Source organism: Rhincodon typus, chromosome 21, assembly GCF_021869965.1.
Source record: "Rhincodon typus isolate 14 chromosome 21, sRhiTyp1.1, whole genome shotgun sequence".
Classification (NCBI taxonomy): domain Eukaryota; kingdom Metazoa; phylum Chordata; class Chondrichthyes; order Orectolobiformes; family Rhincodontidae; genus Rhincodon; species Rhincodon typus.
This window is the reverse complement of record NC_063352.1, coordinates 16,836,717-16,861,851: the sequence shown is the minus strand read 5'-3', so window position 1 is coordinate 16,861,851 and position 25,135 is coordinate 16,836,717. Positions and strand designations below refer to the sequence as shown.

The window sequence follows — 25,135 nt, the reverse complement described above, 5'->3', positions numbered from 1 at the left end:
CATTCTTTCACCATTGATATTAGAAATCAATACTGTTATGCTTTGCCAGAAGAACTATTCTCTGTACAGAAATGGCTTTCAGTACTCATTTGTTTCATCTTGTATCAATAAATTCATTTCGATACTTTCACATTTCTTATGGTCTCCTGGTAGGGCCTGGTTGTACAAAAATGAAAAATCTGAAACTACGCAGATTACAGGCAACAGACAAAACCCAAAGAGCAAGAACAAAAAGCTCTTCACAGCGCGAAAAGTCATTGTAATTTATTTCAGAGTTTATATTATAATTTAGAAGGGAGTGACTTCAATTTTACGCAAACTTACACAATCAATGTTTCACATGTATTTTTACACAAAACCAACCAACAATTTTTCAGGGACCAGGATAATTTGTTTTTATACTGTGCAATTTTTTCTATTTACGATGCCCAAGTTTGGGTAATATTGAACACAAGTGGTAAGTTGTTTGCAAATAAATATAATGAAACAAATCCAAAATATTCTGCACTCATCCAAAATTATAAGTTGATTAAATTTTGCGTGTGTCAGGAATTAATTGAAAAAATATTAAAATTGTTATTCACAATAACTTTCGGCTTCAGACTAGAATGATCTTTCTTAATCAACAGATCCCTGAATCTGTAGTAAAATGAAAAATGGTGAAGTAATTTAAGACAGACCATTAGAATGCGCCTGTAGCTGTCTCTGTCAATTCCCCACAGCTTGAGGTCTGTCTTGGCCTTGACAGTTGCGGCTCTTGGTGTGCCATAGATCAGAGCAAGCTCTCCAAAGCTGCCACCTTCTCCAATGTTTGTAACCCATTCTCCATTTACATAAACCTATGGAAAAAAAAACATGTCAACCACGTCATCTCTATTTTCTTCTCTTTCAACCAGGTAAAACACATTGATATTTCTTCTTCCAATATTCTTACTTGGGGTAAAAATGGAACTACAGACCCTTAGTTTTGTTTGTGAAACACAACAATGAAACATTATAGCTTGCCAAAAGGATTTCAAAATCTGGCTACTTAAATGTGAAGATACAACTTCCTTTTTAAATTTCAAGCTTGCATGGTTTTCTAAACCCAGTTATTTTGTATTGCATTTAGAACATATAGGATCAAGAAACAGAACAACCAGAATGTTTTTAAATATTAGAATTATCAAAACCAATAAACCTGATGCTATTTAATTACATTTACATATTATTACTACCTTTTATTTAGAAAAGACAGATAGAAACTAAGAAAAATACAATATTTGTCTGTGCAAATAATTGCACATCACATCATGAAGTCCCTTGCTATTGTCAGGCACATTCTCATAGGGATTAGATAATCTAAAGTAAACTCCTGAGATTTCGGATGTCACCCAAATCTTCCCAAGGCCTTATCAGTGGTCCGTGGCCTCTGGAAGTTACACCCTTTACCATCATGTGGATATGACTTTAATAATAAAAAAAAGATAATACTCCAAAATGTCCACAAGTACAAACATAAGTAACCTTATAAATTATAATTGAGATACTTCTTAGCACCACTATGTTTTTCTGACAAAATGTTTTGTTCCATGAGATCTTCAAGATGTATAGGGAAAGATTACTTAATAGGATGTTTCAATTAAATCTGAAGTACACAATTACCATGCTCTCAATTTTATTATCTAAACTGTTTCCTTCCTGAAGGTAATAACCTCTTGTTTGAAGTGTGATATTGGAGGATTAGTTTAATATAGATACTAATCTTGCACTTGATCACAGTGCTAAAAGACTAAACGATATATGTTCTTAAAGGGTATCTTGAGAGGCATATTCAAACACATATCTGTAGGATTCGAGATACATTCTATGTCACAGTCCTCAGAAATAAATGAGTGAGAACTTAGGGACAAATTATTGCTTGACTCTTAAAACTGGATGCTTAATCAATTGTTGCATTAGGGCGGACAATAGTTTAAGATAAAGATTTCCCCTCTATACCGAGCATCATCCAAATTTAAAAGAGCTTAAGTTCCATCTGGCTCTCCGGTTGTCACCTACGCAGATTTAAGCCATATTTAAACCTTAAGAAAAGCATTATTGTTCAATTCCTACCTAGTGGTCTGCAATATCAGGCACATCATAACAACTTTGTTCCCAAATATGAAGGATTACATTTTTATTCATATTTTACTATTAAAACTGAAATCTGAAAAATAATGAATCCCACTTCAGTACATCAGCAGGCAAACTCAGGTCATATTAAACAACAGTTTAGAAAGGCTCTATATTCAATCCATGGATTGCACTGGTGTCATTGACCTCAGCTCAGCTAAAGGTTGGGCATTAGAATTGGCCTTAGGATCTGCACAAGGAAAAGGAAAAAAATAGCGGTCTCTTCCTATCTGCTTGATACTTTGTAAGCATTTCTGAAAGACCAAGTGAATGGATGAGTGATCTTATGTTTCACCTTCCTCCTATAATCTACATATTTAATACCAAAAGTTTAGTCTAGCTTAATCACTATTACTTCATTAATTGCACTTTTTCTGACATTTTTCAACTTTGGTACTTTCTATTGACCTTTATGTCGCTCAATTGGGGGAAAAAAAAAGGCACATCTCATTAGCACATTGTTCCTGACCATTTCGCATAAATTGTCCAGGTGTTGAAAAGGAAACAGCTCAAACATTACCACTGCAAGGTCTCCTAGCTCAAACAGATTGCCTCAGCTCAGTTATAATTACAAAATTAAACCCAGAGCTTGATAAATTTTTATCACATAACTTTTGCTGATTATGAAAGTTAAGAGTACGGATTATCAGCAGCAACATTTACATGATTGTAGTAGTTAACAACACTGTGAATGTCAGGCGCACTACTCAAAATTACAATTCTGCATTTCATTCCCCAATAAACAAAGAGGCTGATGTGTAAAATTTCTGATCAAGCAGTAAATATAGAAACAGAAGATGGGAACAGGAGTAGGCCATTCAATCCTTTGAGCCTGGACTACCATTCAATATTATCATGGTTGATCATAGAGCTCAACACTATAACCCAGCTCTCCCCCAGATCCCTTGACCTCTTTAGCCACAGACCTATATCTACCACCTTCCTGAAAACACAATGTTTTGGCCTCAGCCATTTTTTGTAGTAGTGAATTCCACAAGCTCACTACTCTCTCAGTGGTGACCCTGTGGAAGTTTCAGTTGTGAGCCTGAATAAATGTCTCCTTATCCTAGTCCAAAAAGTTTTACTCCATATCCTTAAACTATAACCCCCTGGTTCTGGACCATCAGGAACATCCTTCCTGCATCTAACCTGTCGAGACCTGTTCAAATTTTCTAAGTTTCTATGAGATCTCCCCTCATTTTATTAAACTCCAGTTAACACAATCCCAACCGACTTAATCTCTCTTCATATCCGAGTCCTGACATCTGAGGAATTAATTTAGTAAACCTTCACTGCACTCCCTCTATGATAAGTGGATCCTTTCCCAGACAAGGAGGCCAAAACTGCACACAATATTCTACATTTGGCCTCATCAATACCCTGTATAATTGCAGCAAGACAGCCTTGTTTCTGTACTCAAATCCTTACTTTGAAGGCTAACATACAGTTTGCCTTCTTTACTACCTGCTGCACCTGCACACTTACTTTCAGCATCTGGTGAACAAGGACAGTTTACCTTCTCATTTCACAGCCATTCAAATAATAACCTGCCTTTCTATTTTTGCTAACAAAATGGATAACCTCACATTTATCCACACTATACTGCATCTGCTATGCGTTTATTCACTCACTCAGCCTGTCCAAATCACATTGCAACATTTCTGCATTCTCCTCACAGGTCGCACTTCCACACAGCTTTGGTGTCATCAGCAAATTTTGAAATATTACATTTAGTTCCCTCATCTAAATCACTTATATATAGAGAGAATAGTTGGAGTCCTATTACGGAGTCCTGCAGTACCCCACTAGTCACTGTTTGATATTCAGTAAAAGACCCACTTATTTTTACTGTTTCCTATCTCTAACCAATCCTGTATCCATCCAAAAAAAAAGTTCAGACTTTAATTTCACACATTAATCTCTGATATGGGACCTTTGTCGAAAACCTTCGAAAAGTCCAAATAATCCACATGCACAGGTTCCCTGTGATCAACACTACTAGTTTCATCCTTGAGGAATTCCACTAGATTTGTCAAGTAGAATTTCCCTTCTGTAAATCCATACTGACTGTGTCTGATTCTGTTTGCTAAGTGCACTGTTGTAAAATCCTTAATAACGGATTCTGGTATTTCTCCCACGACCAACTTCAAAGTCACTGAACTCTAATTCCCCATCTTCTCTCTACCATCCTTTCTAAATAGTGGGATTACATTAACTACCCTCCAATCTATAAGAACTGTTCCAGAATCTGAAATCTTAGAAGATGATCCCAATTCTAGGGTTACTTCTTTAAGTACTCTGGAATGTAGATTTATTAGGCCCTGGGGAGTTATCAGCCTTCAATCCCCATCAATTTCTCTACTAATACAGATTTGCTTCAGTTCCTCCTCTTACTAAACCCCGTGTTCCCCATCATTTCTAGTATGTTATTTGTGTCCTCCTTTGCAAAGGCAGAAGCAAAGTATGAATATAGTTCATCAGTTATTTATTTGCTCCCCATTATAAATTCCTTCATTTCTGACTGTAATGGACCTATATTAGTTTTAACCTCTGTTTTTCTTTACATACCTAGAGAAAGTTTTACAGTTAGTTCTTATGTTTCCTGCAAGCTTACTCTCATACCCTATCTTCCCCTTCTTAATCAAACCTTTGATCCTCCTTTGCTGACTTCTAAGCTGTTTCCAAAACTCAGGTCCATTGTTCTTTCATGCCAAATTGTATACTGTTTTTGCGTCTAATACTATATTCAACTTCCCTCTGTTACCCACAATTTGGACACTGTTCTGTGTGCACTCAGAGGGACAAATAATTTTTGTAGTTCACCCATTTGCTGTTTGAATGTTTGCCTTTGACTATCCATTGTCGTTCTTTTCAGTAATATTTCCCAGTCTATCATACCCAACTCACACCTCATGCCATTGTAGTTTCCCTTATTAAGATTCAGGACCCTAGTCTCAAAATCAACTGCCTCATTCTCCATCTCGAAGAAGAATTCTAGCATATTATGGTCACTTATCCCCAAGGATCTCTCACAACTACCAAATATCTCTTTCTTACTGCATGATACCCAGTTCTCTAAATGATTCCTCAACATATTGGTCCAGAGAGCACTCCTGTATGCATTATAAGAATTCCTATACTGTAGTATTGTGACAGATTTGATTCTTCCAATGTACATGCAGATTAAAGTCACTTATAATTACAGATATTTGTTTACTGCATGCATCTCTGACTTAGTGTTTAATACCACTCCCAAACATCACCATTACAGTTCGGTGGTCTATATACCACATGCACTAATGATTTTTGCCCCTTAGTATTTCTCAATTCTACCCACACAGATTCTATATTGTCTGAACTAATATCATTCTGTAATGCATTACAATGCATACATGGTAAGACCAATGAATATCAAAACTGGACCTTACAAAGTTTTGTATTTAAGTTTGTAATTCTTTGCAAATGAAGAACTTGTAGAGTTACAAATTTATAGGTGAAAGTAATTTCAATTCAGATCCATTCAAGAACGGGCACAGCCTTTGCTTGAAGTTGGGTAAATTCAAAACAAATTTCAAAATACTTTTATTCAACATGGCACATTACAAGTCAGCTCTACAAAGCAACAATTTAAAGAGATTACATCATTTAATCAATATATTTTAATGCATAACTGAGACATAGCATGGCATGAGAAATGTAAAGATTCGTGGGGTGTTAACTGGCAATAAGGTGAAGTTACTGCAACAACATCTCGTGGAAGTGAGTAAAATACATCAGACATTTGAACATATTAAAACAATGAGTTTGTACTATGGTAATTCTGTCCATTTTGTCATGGTGTAACTGCATTTATAACAGTGCTTAAGGTTCTTGTCACCACAGGACAAAATAACATGGCTCCTACTGAAATGATAAAGAGAGCAATTACAATAAATGAGTAGATGCAAGGATTGGACTACAAGAGTGATTATGCAAATCCAGTATATTCTCACTGGAAAAGTGAGAGATAAGGGATATGATTGCTCTTTTCAAGATTCCAAAGAGACAAGATAACATAAAACAGGAGTTGCTTCACCTAGACTAGAAATAACTGAACCAGGGGACACAGTCTTTGCTTGAAGTGGGCTAAAGTTTCAGTAAAGATTTGTAGCTCGGGTTGTGGGTTAGGTTGTTGACTTGTTCACCGAGCTGGCTTGTTCTCGTTCAGATGTTTCGTCACCATGCTAGGTGACGTAATCAGTGAGGCCTTCGATGAAGCGATGTTGTTCTACTCCGCTTGGAATAGAAACTGTCCACTCCGTTACGGTGAGTTGTGTCATTTCCGTCTTAGAGACAGTACAAGCAGAAAGCATTGAATCACTAAAATGCAAATTACAGACATTTTTGAGGAAAATAAGTTATGATTATATAATCTGAACTTTGAGCAGTAGTATGGTTGGGAGGAACCTGGGCTTCAAATCTATGATTATCAAAGTTCTCTGCCACTGGGGTTTTCCTTTTTTGATGTCTCGGTCTGCTGTAGACTAATTGCTCAGAATCAGTGCTATGATTTGTTGAGAATGTTAAGTTTTTAGTATGAGTTAGCAGGTGGTAAATTTTGATAGACCTTGGTTTTTTTTGTCTAATTGTAAAGAATTTTTTAATATAATTCTGTAATTAAAGTTACTGTGTAGTAACTGTACAAAATACTTGAACACTATTACGGTAATTAACTATGATAATTTGGTTTAATTTAGAATTGCATGATTTTACAATGAAGACCAATTCCATATGATCTCATTGCAAATAATTTAATAAGCAAATAAAAAGGGTCCTGTAGCATAGTGGCAATGTCCCTATATTTGAACAGGGAAGCCTGGGTTCAAGTCCCACCTGTTCTAGAGATGTGTAATAACAAGTTGATTTAAAAAAAACACGGCTTAGCAGATACTGATGTGACCTGCAGAAAGTGATTATATATGTTAAATTGTTTCCTTGCACTGAATCAGAAGTCCATGAATAGATCATCCTGGCTCAACAGGTGCAGCATGTGTTAAAAAAGTCAGCTTTGCCGAGGTCAATATTGCCTTCAAATATTCACCAATGGCACAAAATACCAATGCATTATTCTACATATATATATCCATAAGCATTACTTTTACTCACCTTAAAATGCACAACAAATCACAGGTATTTAAAAGTATTTTTAAAAAACTTACATCAACTTCACCCTGGTCGATCACATAGAAATTGTCACCCTCGTCACCTGAGAACAGAAAGAGCAACACATAAAGGTTTCATTTTAAAATATATTTAGATAGGAAAGCTTAAAATCAACAATTCTCTTCACAACACATTGCATTTTAGGATGTTTTAGTTGCTACGTCAAAAGAGTACATGTAATAACAAGCTAAAGAATTTCTTGACAAGCATTAAAGATATCCTAAGACCTCTTCTTTATCTGAACCAAAAATTTTCTTTTCTCAAGTTTCAGAGATAAATTATTGTCTTGACTTGAAAACCAAAAAAGAGTCTGAGAAGGCTTAACAATTCCCTACTCAAGCTCACAGACTCCGAGTTTTCAAAGGCATAGCTCTACAGTTGTCAGATTTGTTAAGACTTTAGATGTCCAGTTTAATCCACCTCCACTTAGCCTCATCTTTAATAGTCAATCTTCAAGTACCAGTACTTTGTTTAGTAGCAGAACCACAAGGCCACTTTTCCTTTCAGTCACCCTCAGACTAAGACTCATGACATCTATTTAACCCTAAATTCCAATATTTCTGAAGGAGTCTAGATTTTCAAAACCTAACATGCTGGACTCATGCCTATTTTTGTCAGCCGAAAATTTGGCTCATGTACAAAACAGAAAACTTTGTAATGTGTCTACTTTTCTTGTTTAAATAAAGAATAAAATAGAATTCCTTATTGTCTTAAATTTCTTCCATCAAAAGGTTGGCAAAGTATGTTGAAAAATGGAAAGATTTTGAAGAAAACTTACATTTCATATTTTTCATCAGTGTTGATCTAGTTTAGAACCTACTGAAATGCAAAGTGCTATGCTGTAATATAACGTAAAGTATTTATTAATTGTACAGAAAATCTCCCACTGGTGCAACAAGTACTTGTATTTGTTCAGTATCCTTTGTAGGTTACTTATGTTTGCTACAATATGATTCACAAGGCAGTGTAATCTAGTGGGCACACAGAGTAGCAAGATCAGACAGGGGAATCAACTTTTCACAATGAGCTGTCAAGTTGAAAACATTGAAAAAATATGATAATGGCTGATGGCTGAATAAAAAAAGTCCTGTTCTTCTCAGGGTGGTGGACGTGGACTTGAGAAATGCTGATTGTAGGTCACCCCTGCACTGATACAAGTCTTGTCAAGTTACTGTAGTGAGTTAGCACTTTGTAGATGATACACACTGTAGCCATATTGCAGTGGTGTAGGAGGGAGTGAATGTTTAAGAAAGTGGATGAGGCACTGTTGAAGCAGGCTGTTTTGAACAGTTTGGCTCCTCGTTACTAGTTACTGCCTCTTGACACTCCTCATTAAAACAATATTAATTAGCTTTTAATTCAAATCTTATTTAATTTGATGAATTTAAATCCCTCAACTGTTATGGTGTAATTTGAACAAATATCTCTTGAACATTAAGCTAGACCTCTGGATTTGTAGTCCGTTAACTTATCAACTATGTTATCCACCGGCTTTAATTTATTAACTCACAAAGACCAATTAATTTTGCTCCAGTTTAATATCTCCAAAGATTTCCCCACCACCAATGTCAGGGTGAGTGGCATGCAATTATTGTTTATTCCCCTCTCCTACTTTTGAATAGAAGCATAACATTCGTAATCCTCAATTTCTCAGCTATTATTCAAATAAGGAAAAACGAAGGCAGGAGCCAGAGCTTCTGAAACTTCCATCTCATTTCCTTTAGCAACTTACAATACATCCCACTGATTTGATGACTTTTCCACTTTGAACTTTGTTGAACTTCAGTCCTTTCATTTAATCCTGCATTCTCCTTCCACAACATCATTTTCTTTGTGATCCCAAATTAGCCGCCCTTTTAATTGTTTGTCATTTTATATATCAGTATACCAAATAACTTATGTTCCCTTTCACATTCCCCGTTAGTATGAAAATAAACTAACTCTTTGCTCCACCAACTCCAATGAGTGGGAACTTATAAGTAATTATAAACTGTGAGAAAGTTACTACGGAACTCCAGAAGGACATAGACAAATTGGTGAAGTGAGCACATTGATGGCAGATGAGTTTTCAATGAAAAGAAATGTGAAGTGATGCATTTTGGTAGGAAGAACAGTGAAAGACAATATAAAATAGGGGGCATGCTTCTAAGGGGGTACAGGAACAGGGCGACCTGAATATATAGGCTCACAGATCATTGAAAGTGGCAGGGCAGGTAGCAAGAACATTAAATAAAGCACATAATGTACTTGGCTTAATTAGCAGGGGCATAGGGTACACAGCAAGCAGGTGATGTTAAAGACGTAAAAGACACTTGTTAGACCTCAGCTGGAGCATCGTGTATAGTTCTGGGTGCCACATTATGGAAAGGATGCGAAAGCAGTGCAAAGTGCAGAAGCGGTTTACAAGAATGGTTCCAGGGATGAGCAATTTTAGTTCTGAGGATAGATTGAAGAAGTTCAGACTGTTCTCTTTGGAGAGAAGAAGGCTAAGAGGAGATCTGAGAGAGGTTTTCAAAATGATGAGTGGTTGGATGGATAGTGAGAAACTGTTCCCCTCATAAAAGGAACAAGAACAACAGGGCACAGATTTAAACTGATTTAAAGGGTTGAGCTGCAGGTGCAGATTCTAAATTTTCTTTAGAGAGAAGAAATGATCTTATTATCTCCATAAGCTGATGTTTTGGACATGAAAATATTGTTGATACTTGTTCATTTCATTTACCATTATATATTTGGAGCAAGATATCATTATGATTACCTAAAATTAAATGTTTTCTTGATAATTACACAGAATCCCTACAGTGCAGAAAGAAACCATCCAGCCAATGAGTTTGCACCGACACTCTGAAGAGCTCTGGTCCAGACCCAGCTTCTTACCCTATCCCCGTAACCCCAACCATGGCTAATCCACCTAGAGTGCACATCCCTGGACACAATATGGCCAATCCACCTAACCTGCACATCTTTGGACCATGAGAGGAAACAGAGCACCCAGTGGAAACCCACGCAGCCAGGTGGAAAACGTGCAAACTGCAATTAGACACTCACCCAAGGCTGGATTCAAACCTGAGTCCCTGGCGCTATGAGGCAGCAGTGCTAACCACTGCATACTGACTGAAATTATTGAGTGGAAGAATTACTGAAATTTATGTAAAATTTAAAACTATACTGAGATATAAAAGGAGACAAAAAAAGTGTACATTTTTTTCCTTTATGTTTTCTCTCCATGATAAAGGATCTACTGGAAAATAAAGTAATACAACAGTAGAATAGCAGTAAGAAATCCACAAATAGATAAGAAAATGCAAAATCATTTGAAAGCCAAGTATCAGCTATTAATAGTACTGTTAATAGGAAATAGACAATGACACATGGGCAATTGCTGTCTGATGGTTGCTGAGCTCGGAGTTGGGACAGAAGTAGCTCCTAATAGCAGTTTTCCTGACTGAGCAGTCCATTTCAGCAGCCCCCCCGTTCGCCATATTTGAAAAGGGGATAAGAAAAAGGGGCCTCAAGTATAAGTTAAGTCCCAAACTGACCTCAACAGGAAATGATATCCAGTGGGATCACCATCATTGCAACTAAAAGCACAGGTATCTTTTGTACCTGGAAGGTGCATATCCTTGTGGACAATCAAAACAATGAACACTTTGAATGAAGAACCATCATTGTATGTTAGCAGCTTGCAAGATATAACATTGGTATTACTGTCCTCAGGGAAACCAGAGCCACCGCTCAAAGCCAGCTTAGGTAGGAAGGAAGGAGGAGAATACACTTTCTTCTGGAAAGGAAAATCAGAACAAGATTTTCATATTCACTGAATTGGATATGGCAATCAAAAATAGATCTGCAAATTGTTACGTTCCCAGCTGATGTTGTTACCAGCCAAGTCAGATCCCAGACAGGCATGCGGCTTTATAGATCGTATTTAGATTTGTTTAGTTTTAACAAAGTGATTTCTCACTGAATCACGGGTATGTAATTTTACTTGAACGTTAGAAGTTTATTAACAAAAGAAATGAATATAAATAGAATCAACCAAACATCTACTTGCAATACAAATTCAAATATTTTTAAACACAATAAAAGTATAGACACAGTAATTGCAATACTTCTTTACAAATTAAAATAAAAACAGAACTGAAACAAAAAGAAAACTGAAAAAACAAAGAAAATTTAAAAAGAAAGCTCTTCTACAGTACCCGAAACACATCCCCAGTACAGTACCCAAAACAAAACACAATTCGTACAATACTCATACCAGAGTCCCTGTATCTAACATCTTGGTAGGTTTAGGCTATCTGTGACTTCTACTTTTAGACTGGAACCACCAATATCTTCCCAAAACTAACGTACGCATGCATCAATGCAGTGAGCTTTAAAAAACTCTGGAGGGCAACATTTCTAGTCTCAGACCAACACTTATTCTTCACTCTAAGGTAACCTAGTTCAATATATCTTTCCCTTCTCAGAAGCACAGGTCTACACAGCCATCCTATTCCAAACAGCTCACAGGACTATCAAAACCTCAAAGTAATCTCTCCCTCTAATCTACAGATGTTTCCCTTAAGCTTAATAAAAGTTCCAGAAATCTCTAACAAACCTTGAGGCTACATTATTTAACTTACTGGGTCATAAAACAAACAAAAGCCATTAGTGGTTCACACGAATCCATTCACACTAAAATAAGCCCTCAAAACAGTTTTAAAAGAAATCACCAAGGCTACAAAAATATTTATGAGTTAATAATTATCTTCAGACACACAGAAAACTCAGCAGTTAATAAGTGAACAACCAGTAACCCAAGAATATAATAACTAACATTATATGAATCCCATAGTTTACATCACAAAATATACTTGTAGAAATTCCAACTGGCATTAACTAACATATCATCCTACATATTCCACTTAGGGAGGAAACCACTGGGCCACAGTGATCAATACTTATAAGACCATAAGACCATAAGACATAGGAGCAGAAATTAGGCCATTCAGCCCATCGAGTCTGCTCCACCATTCAATCATGCCTGATAAGTTCCTCAACCCCATTCTCTTGCTTTTCTCCCCGTAACCCTTGATCTCCTTGATAATCAAGAACCTATCTATCTCAGTCTTAAATGTACTCAATGACCTGGTCTCCACAGCCTCCTACAACAGTGAATTCCATAGATTCACCACTCTCTGGCTGAAGAAGTTTCTCCTTATTTCCATTCTAAAAGGTCTTCCCTTTACTCTAAGGCTGTGCCCTCGGGTCCTAGTCTCTCCTACCAATGGAAGCATTTTCCCAACATCCATTCTGTCCAGGCCATTCAGTATTCTGTAAGTTCCAATTAGATCCCCCCTCATCCTTCTAAACTCCAATGAGTATAGTCCCAGAGTCCTCAAACGTTCCTCATATGTTAAGCTTTTCATTCCTGGGACCATTCTCATGAACCTCCTCTGAACCTGCTCCAGGGCCAGTACATCCTTCCTGAGATATGGGGTCCAAGACTGCACACGATACTCCAAATGTGGCCTGACCAGAGCCTTATAGAGCCTCAGTATTACATCCCTGCTTTTATATTCAAGTCCTCTCAAAATAAATGCCAACATTGCATTTGCCTTCCTGACTACTGACTCAACCTGCAAGTTTACCTTGAGAGAATCCTGGACTACAACTCCCAAGTATCTCTGTGCTTCAGACGTCTGAATTTTTTCCCCATTTAGAAAATAGTCCATGCTTTTATTCATCTTAAAAAAGTGCATGACCTCACACTTTCCCACATTGTACTCTATTTGCCATTTCTTCGCCCACTCTCCTAACCTGGACAAATCCTTCTGCAGCCTCCCCACCTCCTCAATACTACCTGTCCCTCCACCTATCTTTGTGTCGTCTGCAAACTTAGTCAGAATGTCCACAGTTCCTTCATTGAGATCATTAATGTATAAAGTGAAAAGTTGCGGTTCCAACACTGATCCTTGCGGAAGACCACTTGTCACCGGCTGCCATCCTGAGAAGGGCCCTTTTATCCCCATTCTCTGCTTTCTGCCAGACAGCCAATCTTCTATCCATGCTAGCACCTTGCCTCTAACACCATGGGCCCTTATCTTACTCAGCAGCCTCCTGTGCGGCACCTTGTCAAAGGCCTTCTGGAAGTCTAAGTAGATTATATCCATTGGCTCTCCTTGGTCTACCCTGCTCGTTACTTCCTCAAAGAATTCTAGCAGATTTGTCAGGCATGACCTCCCCTTGATGAAACCATGCTGACTTTTCTCTATTTTACCATACACTTCCAAATATTCAGAAATCTCATCCTTTACAATGGACTCCAAAATCTTACCCACGACTGAGGTTAGGCTAATCAGGCTGTAATTTTCCATCTTTTGCCTTACTCCCTTTTTAAACAAGGGTGTCATGTTAGCGATTTTCCAGTCCTCTGGGGCCCTCCCTGACTCTAACGATTCCTGAAAGATCACCAGTAACGCTTCCACTATCTCTTCCGCTATCTCCTTTAGAACTCTGGGGTGTAGTCCAGCTGGTTTATCCACCTTCAGGCCAATCAATCAGTTTTAATAGCACCTTTTTCTTGGTGATGGCCACCATACTCAGCTCTGCCCCCTGCCTCTCTTGAATTTTTGGGAGATTACTTGTCTTTCACCGTGAAGACTGACGTGAAGTAATTATTCAGTTCCTCAGCCATTTTCCATGTTCCGCACTACTATCTCTCCACCGTCATTTTCAAGTGGTCCAATGTCCACTTTTGCCTCTCTTTTGCCCTTTATATATCTAAAGAAAGTCTTAGTCTTTTTTTGTTACCGTCTGTTGGTCTTTGTAAGCTTCCCAGTCCTCTGGTTTCCCACTGCCCTTCGCCACATTATATGCTTTCTCTTTTGCTTTTATACTATCCCTGACTTCTTTAGTCAGCCATGGTTGCCTCATCCTCCCCGTACCATGCTTCTTTTTCCTAGGGATGTATTTTTGCTGCGTCTCCTGAATTATTCCCAGAAACTCCTGCCATCGCTGTTCCATGATCTTTCCTGCTAGGCTCCTCTTCCAGTCAATTCTGCCCAGCTCCTCCCTCATACCTCTAGTCGCCTTTATTCAGCTATAATACTGCTCCTCTGATTCTATCTTCTCCGTCTCAAATTGCAGAGTAAATTGTATTGTGTTACGGTCACTGCCTCCTAAGGGTTCCTTTACCTTAAGCTCCCTTATCAAGTCTGCCTCATTGCACAACACTAAATCCAGTATTGCCTGTTCCCTTGTGGGTTCCACCACGAGCTGCTCCAAAAAGCCATCTCGTAGATACTCCACAAACTCCTTTTCTTGCAATTCACTACCAACATGATTTTCCCAGTCCACCTGCATATTGAAATCCCCCATGATCACTGTGACTTTGCCTTTCTTACATCTTTTCTATCTCCTGGTGTATCTTGCGCCCCAGATCCTGACTACTCTTTGGAGGCCTGTACACAACTTCAACTACGGTTTTTTTTAACCTTTGCGGTTCCTCATTTCTACCCACATAGATTCTACACCATCTGACCCAACTTCGTTTCTTCCTATTGATTTAATTCCATTTCTCACTAACAAGGCAACCCCACATCCTCAGCCCACCTGCCTATCTTTTTGATAGGATGTATATCCTTGGATATTCAGTTCCCAATCCTGATCCCCTTGCAGCCACGTCTCCATGATGCCTACCACATCATACCTGCCAATTTGAATCTGTGCCATAAGCTCATTTACCTTATTTCTTGTACTGCGTGCATTCAGATAAAACACCTTCAGTCCTGTATTATCCCTCCCTCTTCTCATTGTCATTCATTTTTCCAGAGTTTGATTGCTAGACCTTTCCTAACACTCTGTCCTATTTGTGTGTGTGCTGGAGACTTTAATAACCTCTCCTGAGTTATCTTTTCACAGGCTACATTAATAACAAATCCAGAATTATTTTATGTAGATCTGGATTTTGCATTGGCAGTCATCCCAAGACAAGCCAAATTGATGCTTTGGAGAAAGTTTAATGGCAAATTTGCCTGCAACTATAATGGCTAGAAGGATACCACTGGGAATGGAGGAGGGGGTATCAAATGCCAATATTCTTCTCATTCTCACCAAGTGCATAAACATGATCTTAATATGACAAATATACTCTCTTTGGTCAGAAAGTTAAATGCAAGACAACATGGAAACACCACCGTCCCCCATCTGACAGCCCATGCCTGGGAGGGTGGGATGATGTGCACATCATCTAAGCCATGTGAGATGCAAATAACTAGGCAGACCACAAACTTCTATGCATCATCATGAACATTCACTGTGCATTCAAACACTGAAAACCTTCAAAGAAATCTAGGATTATTCTTCCCTATTCATTTGTGGGATGCGGGCATCACTGGCTGGCCAGCATTTCTTGCCCATCAGAAGGTGGTGGTGAGCTGCCTTCTCGAACCGCTGCAGTCCACCTGCTGTAGGTTGACCCACAATGCCATTAGGGAGGGAATTCCAGGATTTTGATCCAGTGACAGTGAAGGAACGGCAATATACGGATGGTGAGTAGCTTGGAGGGGAACTTGGAGGTGGTGGTGTTCCCATAGGTTTGCTGCCCTTGTCCTTCTAGATGCGTGTGGTCATTGGTTTGGAAGGTGCTGTCTCAGGATCTTTAGTAAATTTCTGCAGTGCATCTTGTAGATAGTACACACTGCTGCTACTGAGTGTTGGTGGTGGAGGGAGTGAATGCTTGTGGATGTAGTGCTAATCAAGTGGGCTGCTTTGTCCTGGATGGTGTCAAGCTCCTTGAGTGTTGTTGGGGCTGCACTCATCCAGGCAAGTGGGGAGTATTCCATCACACTCATGGCTTGTGCCTTGTAGATAGTGGGCAGGCTTTGAGGAGTCAGGAGGTGAGTTACTTGCCACAGTATTCCCAGCTGCTGATCTGCTCTTGTAGCCACTGTATTTATGTGGTGAGCCCGGTTGAGTCTCTGATAACACCCAGGATATTGATAGTGGGGGAATCAGTGATGGCGACACCATTGACTGTCAAGGGGTGGTGGTAAAATTGTCTGTTATTGGTGATGGTCTTAGCCTGGCATTTGTTTGGCACAAATGTCACTTGCGAGCCCAAGCCTGGATATTGTCCAGATCTTGTTGCATTTGAACAAGGACTACTTCATTATCTGAGGAGTCATGAATGCTGCTGAACATTGTGCAATCATTAGCGAACATCCCCACTTCTGACCTTACGATGGAGTGAAGGTCGTTGATGAAGCAGCTGAAGATGGTTGGACCGAGAACACTACCGTGAGCAACTCCCTGCAGAAATGTCCTGGAGCTGAGATGATTGACCTCCAACAATCACAACCATCTTCCTATGTGTCAGGTATGACTCCAACCACCGGAGAGTTTGCCCCCAATACCCATTGATTCCAGTTTTGCTAGGGCTCCTTGATGCCACACTCAGCTGAATGCAGCCTTGATGTCAAGAGCTGTCACTCTCACCTCACCTCTGGAATCCAGCTCTTTTGTCCATGTTTGAACCAAGTCTGCAATGAGGTCAGGAGCTGACTGGCCCTGGCAGAACCCAAACTGGGCGTCACAAAGCAAGTTATTGCTGAGCAGGTGTTGCTTGACAGCACTGTTGATGACACCTTCCATCACTTTACTGATGATTGAGAGTAGACTGAAGGTGCAGTAAACAGCCAGGTTGGGTTTGTCCTGCTTTTTGTGTACAGGACCATACTTGGGCAATTGTCCACATTGCCGGGTAGATATCAGTGTTGTAACTGAACAGCTTGGCTAGGGGAGTGGTAAGTTCTGGAGCGCAACTCTTCAGTACGATTGCTGGATGGTGTCAGGGCCCATAGCCTTTGCAGTATCCAGTGTCTCCAAACATTTCTTGATGTCACATGGAGTGAATCGAATTGGCTAAAGACTGGTATCTGTAATGCTGGGAACCACTGGAGAAAGCTGAGATGCATCATCCACTCGGTACTTCTGGCTGAAGATTGCTGCAAATGTTTCAGCCTTATCTTTTGCACTGATGTGCTAGGCTCTTCAATCATTGAGGGTGGGGATATTTGTGGAGCCTCCTCCTCCAGTGAGTTGTTTAATTGTCCACCACCATTCAGGACTGGATGTGGCAGGACTACAGAGCTTAGATCTCATCAGTTGGTGGAGGGGTTGTTTAGCTCTGTCTATAATTTGCTGCTTTCGCTGTTTGGCATGCAAGGAGTCCTATTTGGTGGCTTCCCCAGGTTGATACCTCATTTTAAGGTATGCCTGGTGCTGCTCCTGGCATGTCCTCCTGCACTCTCCATATGAAAGCAAGTGTCAATAACAGTTCTAATCTTGTTATCTTGCTCTGACAAGATCAAGCCTGTGAACCAAGAGATGCACTCAGGTTATTATATTTGAACCTCGCAGTCACAAAGACTGAGTCAAAGAGAATGGTCAAGAAATATGCATAATTTTGAATTGGAAAAGCTAGCATTCATTATGTCTTCATATTAGCCTACACCACAGTGGACAGGAAAAGTATATTTACAACTCAGTTCCAAAGTGCAGAGAATTAAGTGTCACCAAGAATATGGGTGAGGAGTAAAGGCCTACAGTGTCTAATGCTACACAGATTAATACGATAGAACTATCTTTGTAGCTTCCCCTGAAGACTTCCCCAGGATGATGCAGGTGCAACACCAGGCACAGCTAAAAATGAGGTATTAACCTGGTGAAGCTACCAAACAGAACTACTTGCGTGCCAAACAGCATGAGATCAAGTGATAGACAGAACTCAGCAACCCCACAACTAACATTTTAGATTTAAGATCTGCAGTCCTACCACATCCAGTCGTGAATAGTCATGGACAATTAAACAAAGCACTGGTAGGACAAAGCTCCACAAATATCCCCATTCTCAATAGCAGGACAGCCCAGCATATCAGTGCAAAACATAACGCTAGAACATTTACAACAATCTGGACCCTTCTTGTAAACTTTTGACATTGGTACCTACTTTTAGCAGGTGTCCTTGGAGATTAAAGGCTTCATGTTGGACAGCAGAACTAACTGTTTCTATAGGTAACTAAAGGGTCACGGCCATATCTTGTTTCCTGTTTAAGTAAAGTAGTAAGCTGGGTCTAAATTGTAACTTCATTCTTCCACTGGCCAAAAGGCTCATTTTCAGCAAACACATGTGGGCAATTGAGCCCTCAAAGTTTACGTTTTGAATCAACCTTTTCTGATTACCAGATCTCCATGTTCCTACAATCTATTCAAATCCAATTAACTCAATTAATATCAATGACCTGTTCCCTCATTCCCTTATGTCTCAGGCATTCCTTCTGACCATTTTAGATGATAACATTGACTGAGTTACAGTCAAGATTCTGCTATTCTGCAGTGCTGCAGGACCTAATCAATTCATCTAAAAATTTACATAGGGCCTTGGTTTATTATCTCATTCAACAAAACTGCACTTGCTCAAAGCAATCAAGCCTCTCAAGCAGAGATTGACCAATGACCTATTCACACAGAAGTGCGAGTGCTACCAATGATGTAAGGTTACCCCTGCATCTCCTAAGCTGAACCAAGAAGAGATGAATGAAATACTGGAAGAGCTGTCTGCACTTGGTAGAAATTGCTACCTTGAGGAGAAAAGGCAAAAAAAAAGGTAAAAATAAAGCTGACCCATATAACTAGTGAAGGAAAAATAGACAGCCTCCTTCAAATTCTCACAGAGCATTACCTTGTTGAATGACGGTTTCTCCTGCAATGTGGGTAACTGGAAACATGGCATCAAAGATATCACTGCAAGGGAATGAAAATGGAAAAAAAAAATTAAACAGTTTGAAACCTTCATAACACAAAATTCAGATTTCCTTGGCAAACTAAACACTGATCATTGAAATAATCGTTTCAATTTCTAAAACAAAAGTTTTACATCATCAAAATTTCACCCTATTAAAGCATTATTGACAGACTTTTTCAAATGAATGAACATAAAATGCAAGATCCTATCAACTATACCATTTGGCTCAGCCACACCTCAAAATGCCTTCCACATTGCTTAAATGTCAACTGTCTCTACCAATTAAGATTCATTGCTAATAAGTACATCCTTCACTAACATATAGAACTGTTTCAAATCCTCTCTTGAACGTATAACTTTTTCATTATTTACATAACAGTCAAATCATCCAAACATATCGCATGACAGTCACTGGCAGCGTCCCTTATTCTTGCAAGAGAAGGTGATACACAATTGAAGGCTGCAGCAGTTAACTGGAATGGGAGCAGCATGCTGGTATGTTCTAAGCTCCGTGTAGGAAACAATTTCGGTTATTATGAGAAAGATCATTGCTAAGTTTATTGCGAATGGCAGGATGGAAATCATTAAAGATCTTGGTATCATCATACTGAAACCGGCATCTCCTATTCCACTTCCTCTTCATCCCTTCTGATTTACATGATACAGCTGGGACAAGGATAATGAATTAATAATGCCTCTCCATTAAATCCTGCTCACTACAACTTTAGTTTTGGGCCTTTTCTTTCAGATGATCAGGAAGTGAAGAAATATCAAGGAAGCAATGACACAGATACAGAGTACCAGTTCAGATAATATTGCACATATCTTAGAGAATAAATTAGAACTGTGATCTGCATGTGGTGAGACACTATGCGTGCTCTGTATCTTAAGCAAAAGACAAGGATAACACAGGTTAATGCCTGCTGGAGAACAAGGTCACCAGTTCTATTGCAGAGGTCTTCAGCAGGCAATCTTTAGAAGACGACTGACCACACTCATAGAATCAAGAGACACATAGCACAGAAACACACCCTTCAGTCCAACTTATCTATGCTGACCAGATACCCTAAATAAATCTAGTCCCATTTGCAAGAATTTGGTCCATATCCCTCTAAACCCTCCCTATTCATATATTCATCCAGCTGCCTTTTAAATGTTGTAATTGTACCAGAATCTACCACTTCTGCTGGCAGTTCATTCCATTTCATCTGCGTGAAAAGGTCCCTTTTAAACCTTTCCCCTTGCGCCTTAAACCTATGCCCTCTAGTAGTCGAGTCCCCTGCCCCAGGGAAAAGTCCTTGTCTATTTACCCTATCCATGCCCTTCATGATTTTATAAACCTCTGTAAGGTCACCCCTCAACCCCTGATGCTCCAGGGAAAATAGCCCCAGCCTATTCAGCCTCTCCCTGTAGCTCAAATCCTCCAACCCTGGCAACATCCTTGTAAATCTTTTCTGAACCCTTTCAGGTTTCACAACACCATTCCTATAGCAGAATTGCACACAGTATTCCAACAGTGGCCTAACCAATGTCCTGCACAGCCGCAACATGACCTCCCTACTCCTAGACTCAATGCACTGACCAATAAAGGCAAGTATACCAAACACCTTCTTCACTAGCCTATCTACCTGCGATTCCACTTTCAAGGAACAATGAACCTGCACTCCAAGGTCTCTTTGTTCAGCAACACTCCCCAGGACCTTACCATTAAGTGTATACGTCCTGCCAGTATTTGCCTTTCCAAAATGCAGCACCTCACATTTATCTAAATTAAACTCCATTTGTGACTCCTTGGCCCCATCTGATCAAGATCCTGCTGTACTCCGAGGTAACCTTCTTCGCCGTCCACTACACCTCCAATTTTGGGGTCATCTGCAAACTTACTCACCATACCTCCTACGTTCACATCCAAATGACAAAAGGCAGTGGACTCAGCACCGATCCTTGTGGCACACTGCTGGTCACAGGCCTCCAGTCTGAAAAACAACCCTCCACCACCAGCTTCTGTTTTCTACTTTCGAGCCAATTCTGTATCCAAAGGGCTAGTTCTTCCTGTATTCAATGTGATCTAAACTTGCTAACCAGTCTACCATGAGGAACCTTATCGAACGCCTTACTGAAGTCCATTGAGGTCACGTCCACAGCTCTATCCTCATCAATCCTCTTTGTTACTTCTTCAAAATACTCAAATCATGTTTGTGAGGCACGATTTCCCATACACAGTCAGGTTGGCTGTCCCTAATCAGTCCTTGACTTTCCAAATACACGTAAATCCTGTCCTTCAGGATTCCCTCCAATAACTTGCCTACCAGTGATGTCAGGCTCACCAGTTTAGTGTTCCCTGGCTTTTCCTTACCACCTTTCTTAAATAATGCCACCACATCAGCCAACCTCCAGTCTTCCGGCACCTCACCCGTGGCTATCAATGATACAAATATCTCAGCAAGGGGCTTAGCAATCACTTCACTAGCTTCTCACAGAGTTTAAGAGTATATCTGATCAGGTCTCAGGGATTTATCCACTGTTATGCATTTTAAGACACCCAGCACCTGCTCCTCTGTAATATGGACATTTTCCAAAATGTTGCTATTTATTTCCTCACATTCTCTATCTTCAATATCCTTTTCACTAGAGACAACAAATGCTTGGTGCATTGGAAAGTTTACCAGAAAGCCTTGGATCAATGTTATGACTGAGAAGGGAGAAGTGCATTGTCTTCCTACTACTTTACAGATCACAACATAAATTTGAGTATTGCTGAGAAAAGACCCATTTTGTTGAAGCTTTTTGTCTTGCTTTCATAATCACAATGTATAAGAATACCAATTTAAGAGGAAAACCACCATTTGGTGAGTGGAGAGTGCTGATTTGTTCGTGAGCAGACTCTGTTAGAGGTGTGACCATTGAAAATGCAGCAGTTAATGATAGATAGTTAACTGCCAGACTTGGGTTTAAATTTTAACCAGGTAACTTGATTCCTACTGATCAAGTCATTGTCCTGAGAAATGAACCATTTAAAAAAACGGCACCGTGCATCTACATATTCGTTCTCTCTGCCTACGAAGAAAAGAACCTGTATACTGGTATATCTAATTTCCAATGTATATAATCGCACCAAAGTGACAACACTAAATGGTTTGTTAGTGTAACTCTTTATGCATGCAGGATTGTCCAGCATATGTCCAATTGCAGAATCACATCTAAATGTTGGATAGTTGTTGGTTTTTAAAGTGCCAGCACCTTGTGTCTGATCAGTACCCTGCTTGTTGTGAATAGCCAAAGCAAAAATGCTACTGCATGTCAGACATACAGCCCTAAGATTGTCATCTGTGATACTGAAAAGTGCCCAGCATACCTCAGATTACTCATATGGCATCTCAATAGTTTGAGAAACAGGTAAAGCTAGCTGTTTCAGGTTCTTACTATGTTATCAACACAAATGGAGTTTGCCTCTAATCACATGATACTGTGACGCCAAATAGACTTTCTGCCTATCAATCTAATAAGCGACATGTTTCTATGAATTTCAGTGCTAGTGTAATATTAGACATGTAGACTGCATGTTCCAACGATTCTGACAGATCATATCAAACAGCACTTCCCTTTGGCTGTACACAAGAAGCAAGATACTCATCACATAGCCCATGAAATAGCAATCTATAGTATTTCTTAACATTTGGGCATCTGATGAACCACTATCCACTCTGTTCACAGATCTGTAATGACGTCTTTGTTTAGGATGTCTTTGTATTGTTGTACTGATCACTTCATGTAATTTACTAAGATGATTCGCTTAGGAATTCTGCACTTATCTGTGGAAAATGTGGCCTGCTCATTTAAGTTGAATACTGTGGAGATGCTGCAGTTCAGTGCTGAACCTCACTGTTTGAGAATTGTCCTGCTTGAACTCTCATGATGGACATCTAGTGCTGCTGATGGAGAAGATTCAGAACTTTGACGTAGCACCTTTTATAAACCAAGGATTTTGCACCATTCAGCATAACAGCAAGGACATTGGTCAGGTAAAGTTGATGCAATACTGTTTCTGACACAATCATGCAGAATGTACTTTCTGCATGTGCGCACAAATATTTGCCAATTACGAAATTTGTTCTCCAACCTTGAGAATGATACCATCAGCAGTTATATCTTGTGTTTCTCTACACATGCCAGATCCCAACTTTGGTCCTGGAAACTTTAGTAGCACAAATATCAATACTGATTGCTGTCTTTCAATGGCATTATCAGCATTGAATCCCACATGATCAGCATCCTGGAGTTGCCATTAATCAGAAACTGAACTACATCAGCATATCAATATAGTGGACATTTTCAAGACAGATTAATTCTCTTGATCACCACCTTCAGCATTCACTCCCTCCATCAACTGACAGTGGTGATTGCAGTCTGCATGATATACAAGATACTCTACAGTAATTCACCAAGGCTCCTACACTGACACTTGCTGAACCTGTGGCCTCTACTACCTAAAATAAGGGTAAGGGCATCAGAGGTATGTAAACACTACCACCTACAAGTTCCCTCCAAACCGTACACTGCTGACCTGGAATTACATTGCTGTTCCTTCCCTCTTGCTGTGTCAGAATCCAGAAACTCCCTGAAGCACTTTGGGAGTACTCCCATTGGAGAGACATAAGGGAGAACCAGTGGATGTGGTGTATTTGGATTTTCAGAAGGCTTTTGATATTGTTGCTCATAAAAGGTTATTGGGCAAAGCTAACATGCGGGTTAGGGGATAATATACTGGCATGGAGCAAGAATTGGTTGACAGACAGGAAACTAAGTGAGATCAAATGGATCTTTTCCTAAGTGGCAGTCAACGATTAGTGTATTAAGTCAAGTCTAGGAGAAGCTGGTATGTGTCAATGGCTTGAAATCTACAAGTAGTATTTCATCTTCCACTCCATTCCACACAGACTTTTAAAAATTTTAAACAGCATAAAGCACCAAAAATATGCAAAATTGTAGCAACATACAGAGGATATCAACCAGCAACTAAGTAACTGATGAACCATTTAAACAGTACTGGTGGTCTTTCCTACTAAAGGCGCATCAGTTGTACAAGCTTCACAGAAAGTATCAGCTGGAATATTGAGCTTTAAAATGGCAGCACTGGTCAAATCAGTATTGCCTGTTGATTGACACTCACTGTTTAACTGCTATAATATGACCAATGCAAGTTGACTTTGCACATGCCATATGTACACCAAGGTGATGCATAGTGTCCTTTTGCATAAAAACTGTACAACAGACTCTAGCTAACTCATATTGTCATAGATAATTTTTGAGACATTCATAATTTTAGTGAATTTGGACTTAATTTATAAATGGCATGTCAATATCAGTGCACAGGACATCCGGAATAATCTGCATTCCAGTATGCAGAATTTTGGAAGCAAAGATATATCATTTCGTGCATTAGGTTAATATACAGTTGTGTTCTGGGTTACCATTCTTAAAGTTATTTTAAGAAACTTGGGCTTAGTTTTTGAATAACTTCCATATGATAAAAAAAATGACTCTTGCATTTTCAGGAACCATAAATCTCAGCCAAGTTGACCATTGATGTTATTACTGTGGCTTATCTAGTAGCCACTCACGGCTTTGTCATAAATTCCTTGTGGAAAACAAATAGGTGAAATTTTATTTTCCAGTATTCTCGATTTGCCTTAGAAGATCCTAGGTCCCTATTCTGTAATGTTCAGAAGAGCAGTTTGAGGTAAACCAGAGTATGCTTCAGTTATGGCAGCACGTACTTAAGCCCTGATCAAACCAGTATGACTGCTTCTCCAATAGTAATTCAAAAAGAAAAGCCGATTAGTCTTGTCTAGCTTTGATTCATAGGACTTCTTTGAGTTTGAGATTCTTCAGTACCCTGGCTGAAGCAAACCCAGCAGAATTAAACTGACAGGAAGAGTTACAGAGATAGTAGGAACTGCAGATGCTGGAGAATCCGAGACAACAAGG

At 39.4% G+C, this 25,135-nt stretch overlaps 1 protein-coding gene and 1 long non-coding RNA gene across 9 annotated transcripts in view; one reads left to right on the top strand and one right to left on the bottom strand.

Moving 5' to 3' along the window:
* Window positions 1–10,329, top strand: part of LOC125485710 — a 44,473-nt gene extending 34,144 nt beyond the window's left edge. The window contains exon 3 of the long non-coding RNA XR_007264417.1: window positions 10,148–10,329. This is a non-coding gene — a long non-coding RNA (uncharacterized LOC125485710). The remainder of the gene's footprint in view (window positions 1–10,147) is intronic.
* Window positions 1–25,135, bottom strand: part of prkar1b (protein kinase, cAMP-dependent, regulatory, type I, beta) — a 158,674-nt gene that overhangs the window by 49,112 nt on the left and 84,427 nt on the right. For all 8 annotated transcript variants that reach the window (XM_020513726.2, XM_048609927.1, XM_048609928.1 and 5 more), the window contains 3 exons: window positions 19,085–19,146; window positions 7,353–7,399; window positions 681–839 (listed from right to left, as the gene is read on the bottom strand). In XM_020513726.2, coding sequence (XP_020369315.1) covers window positions 681–839; window positions 7,353–7,399; window positions 19,085–19,146 — 268 coding nt within the window. The remainder of the gene's footprint in view (window positions 1–680; window positions 840–7,352; window positions 7,400–19,084; window positions 19,147–25,135) is intronic.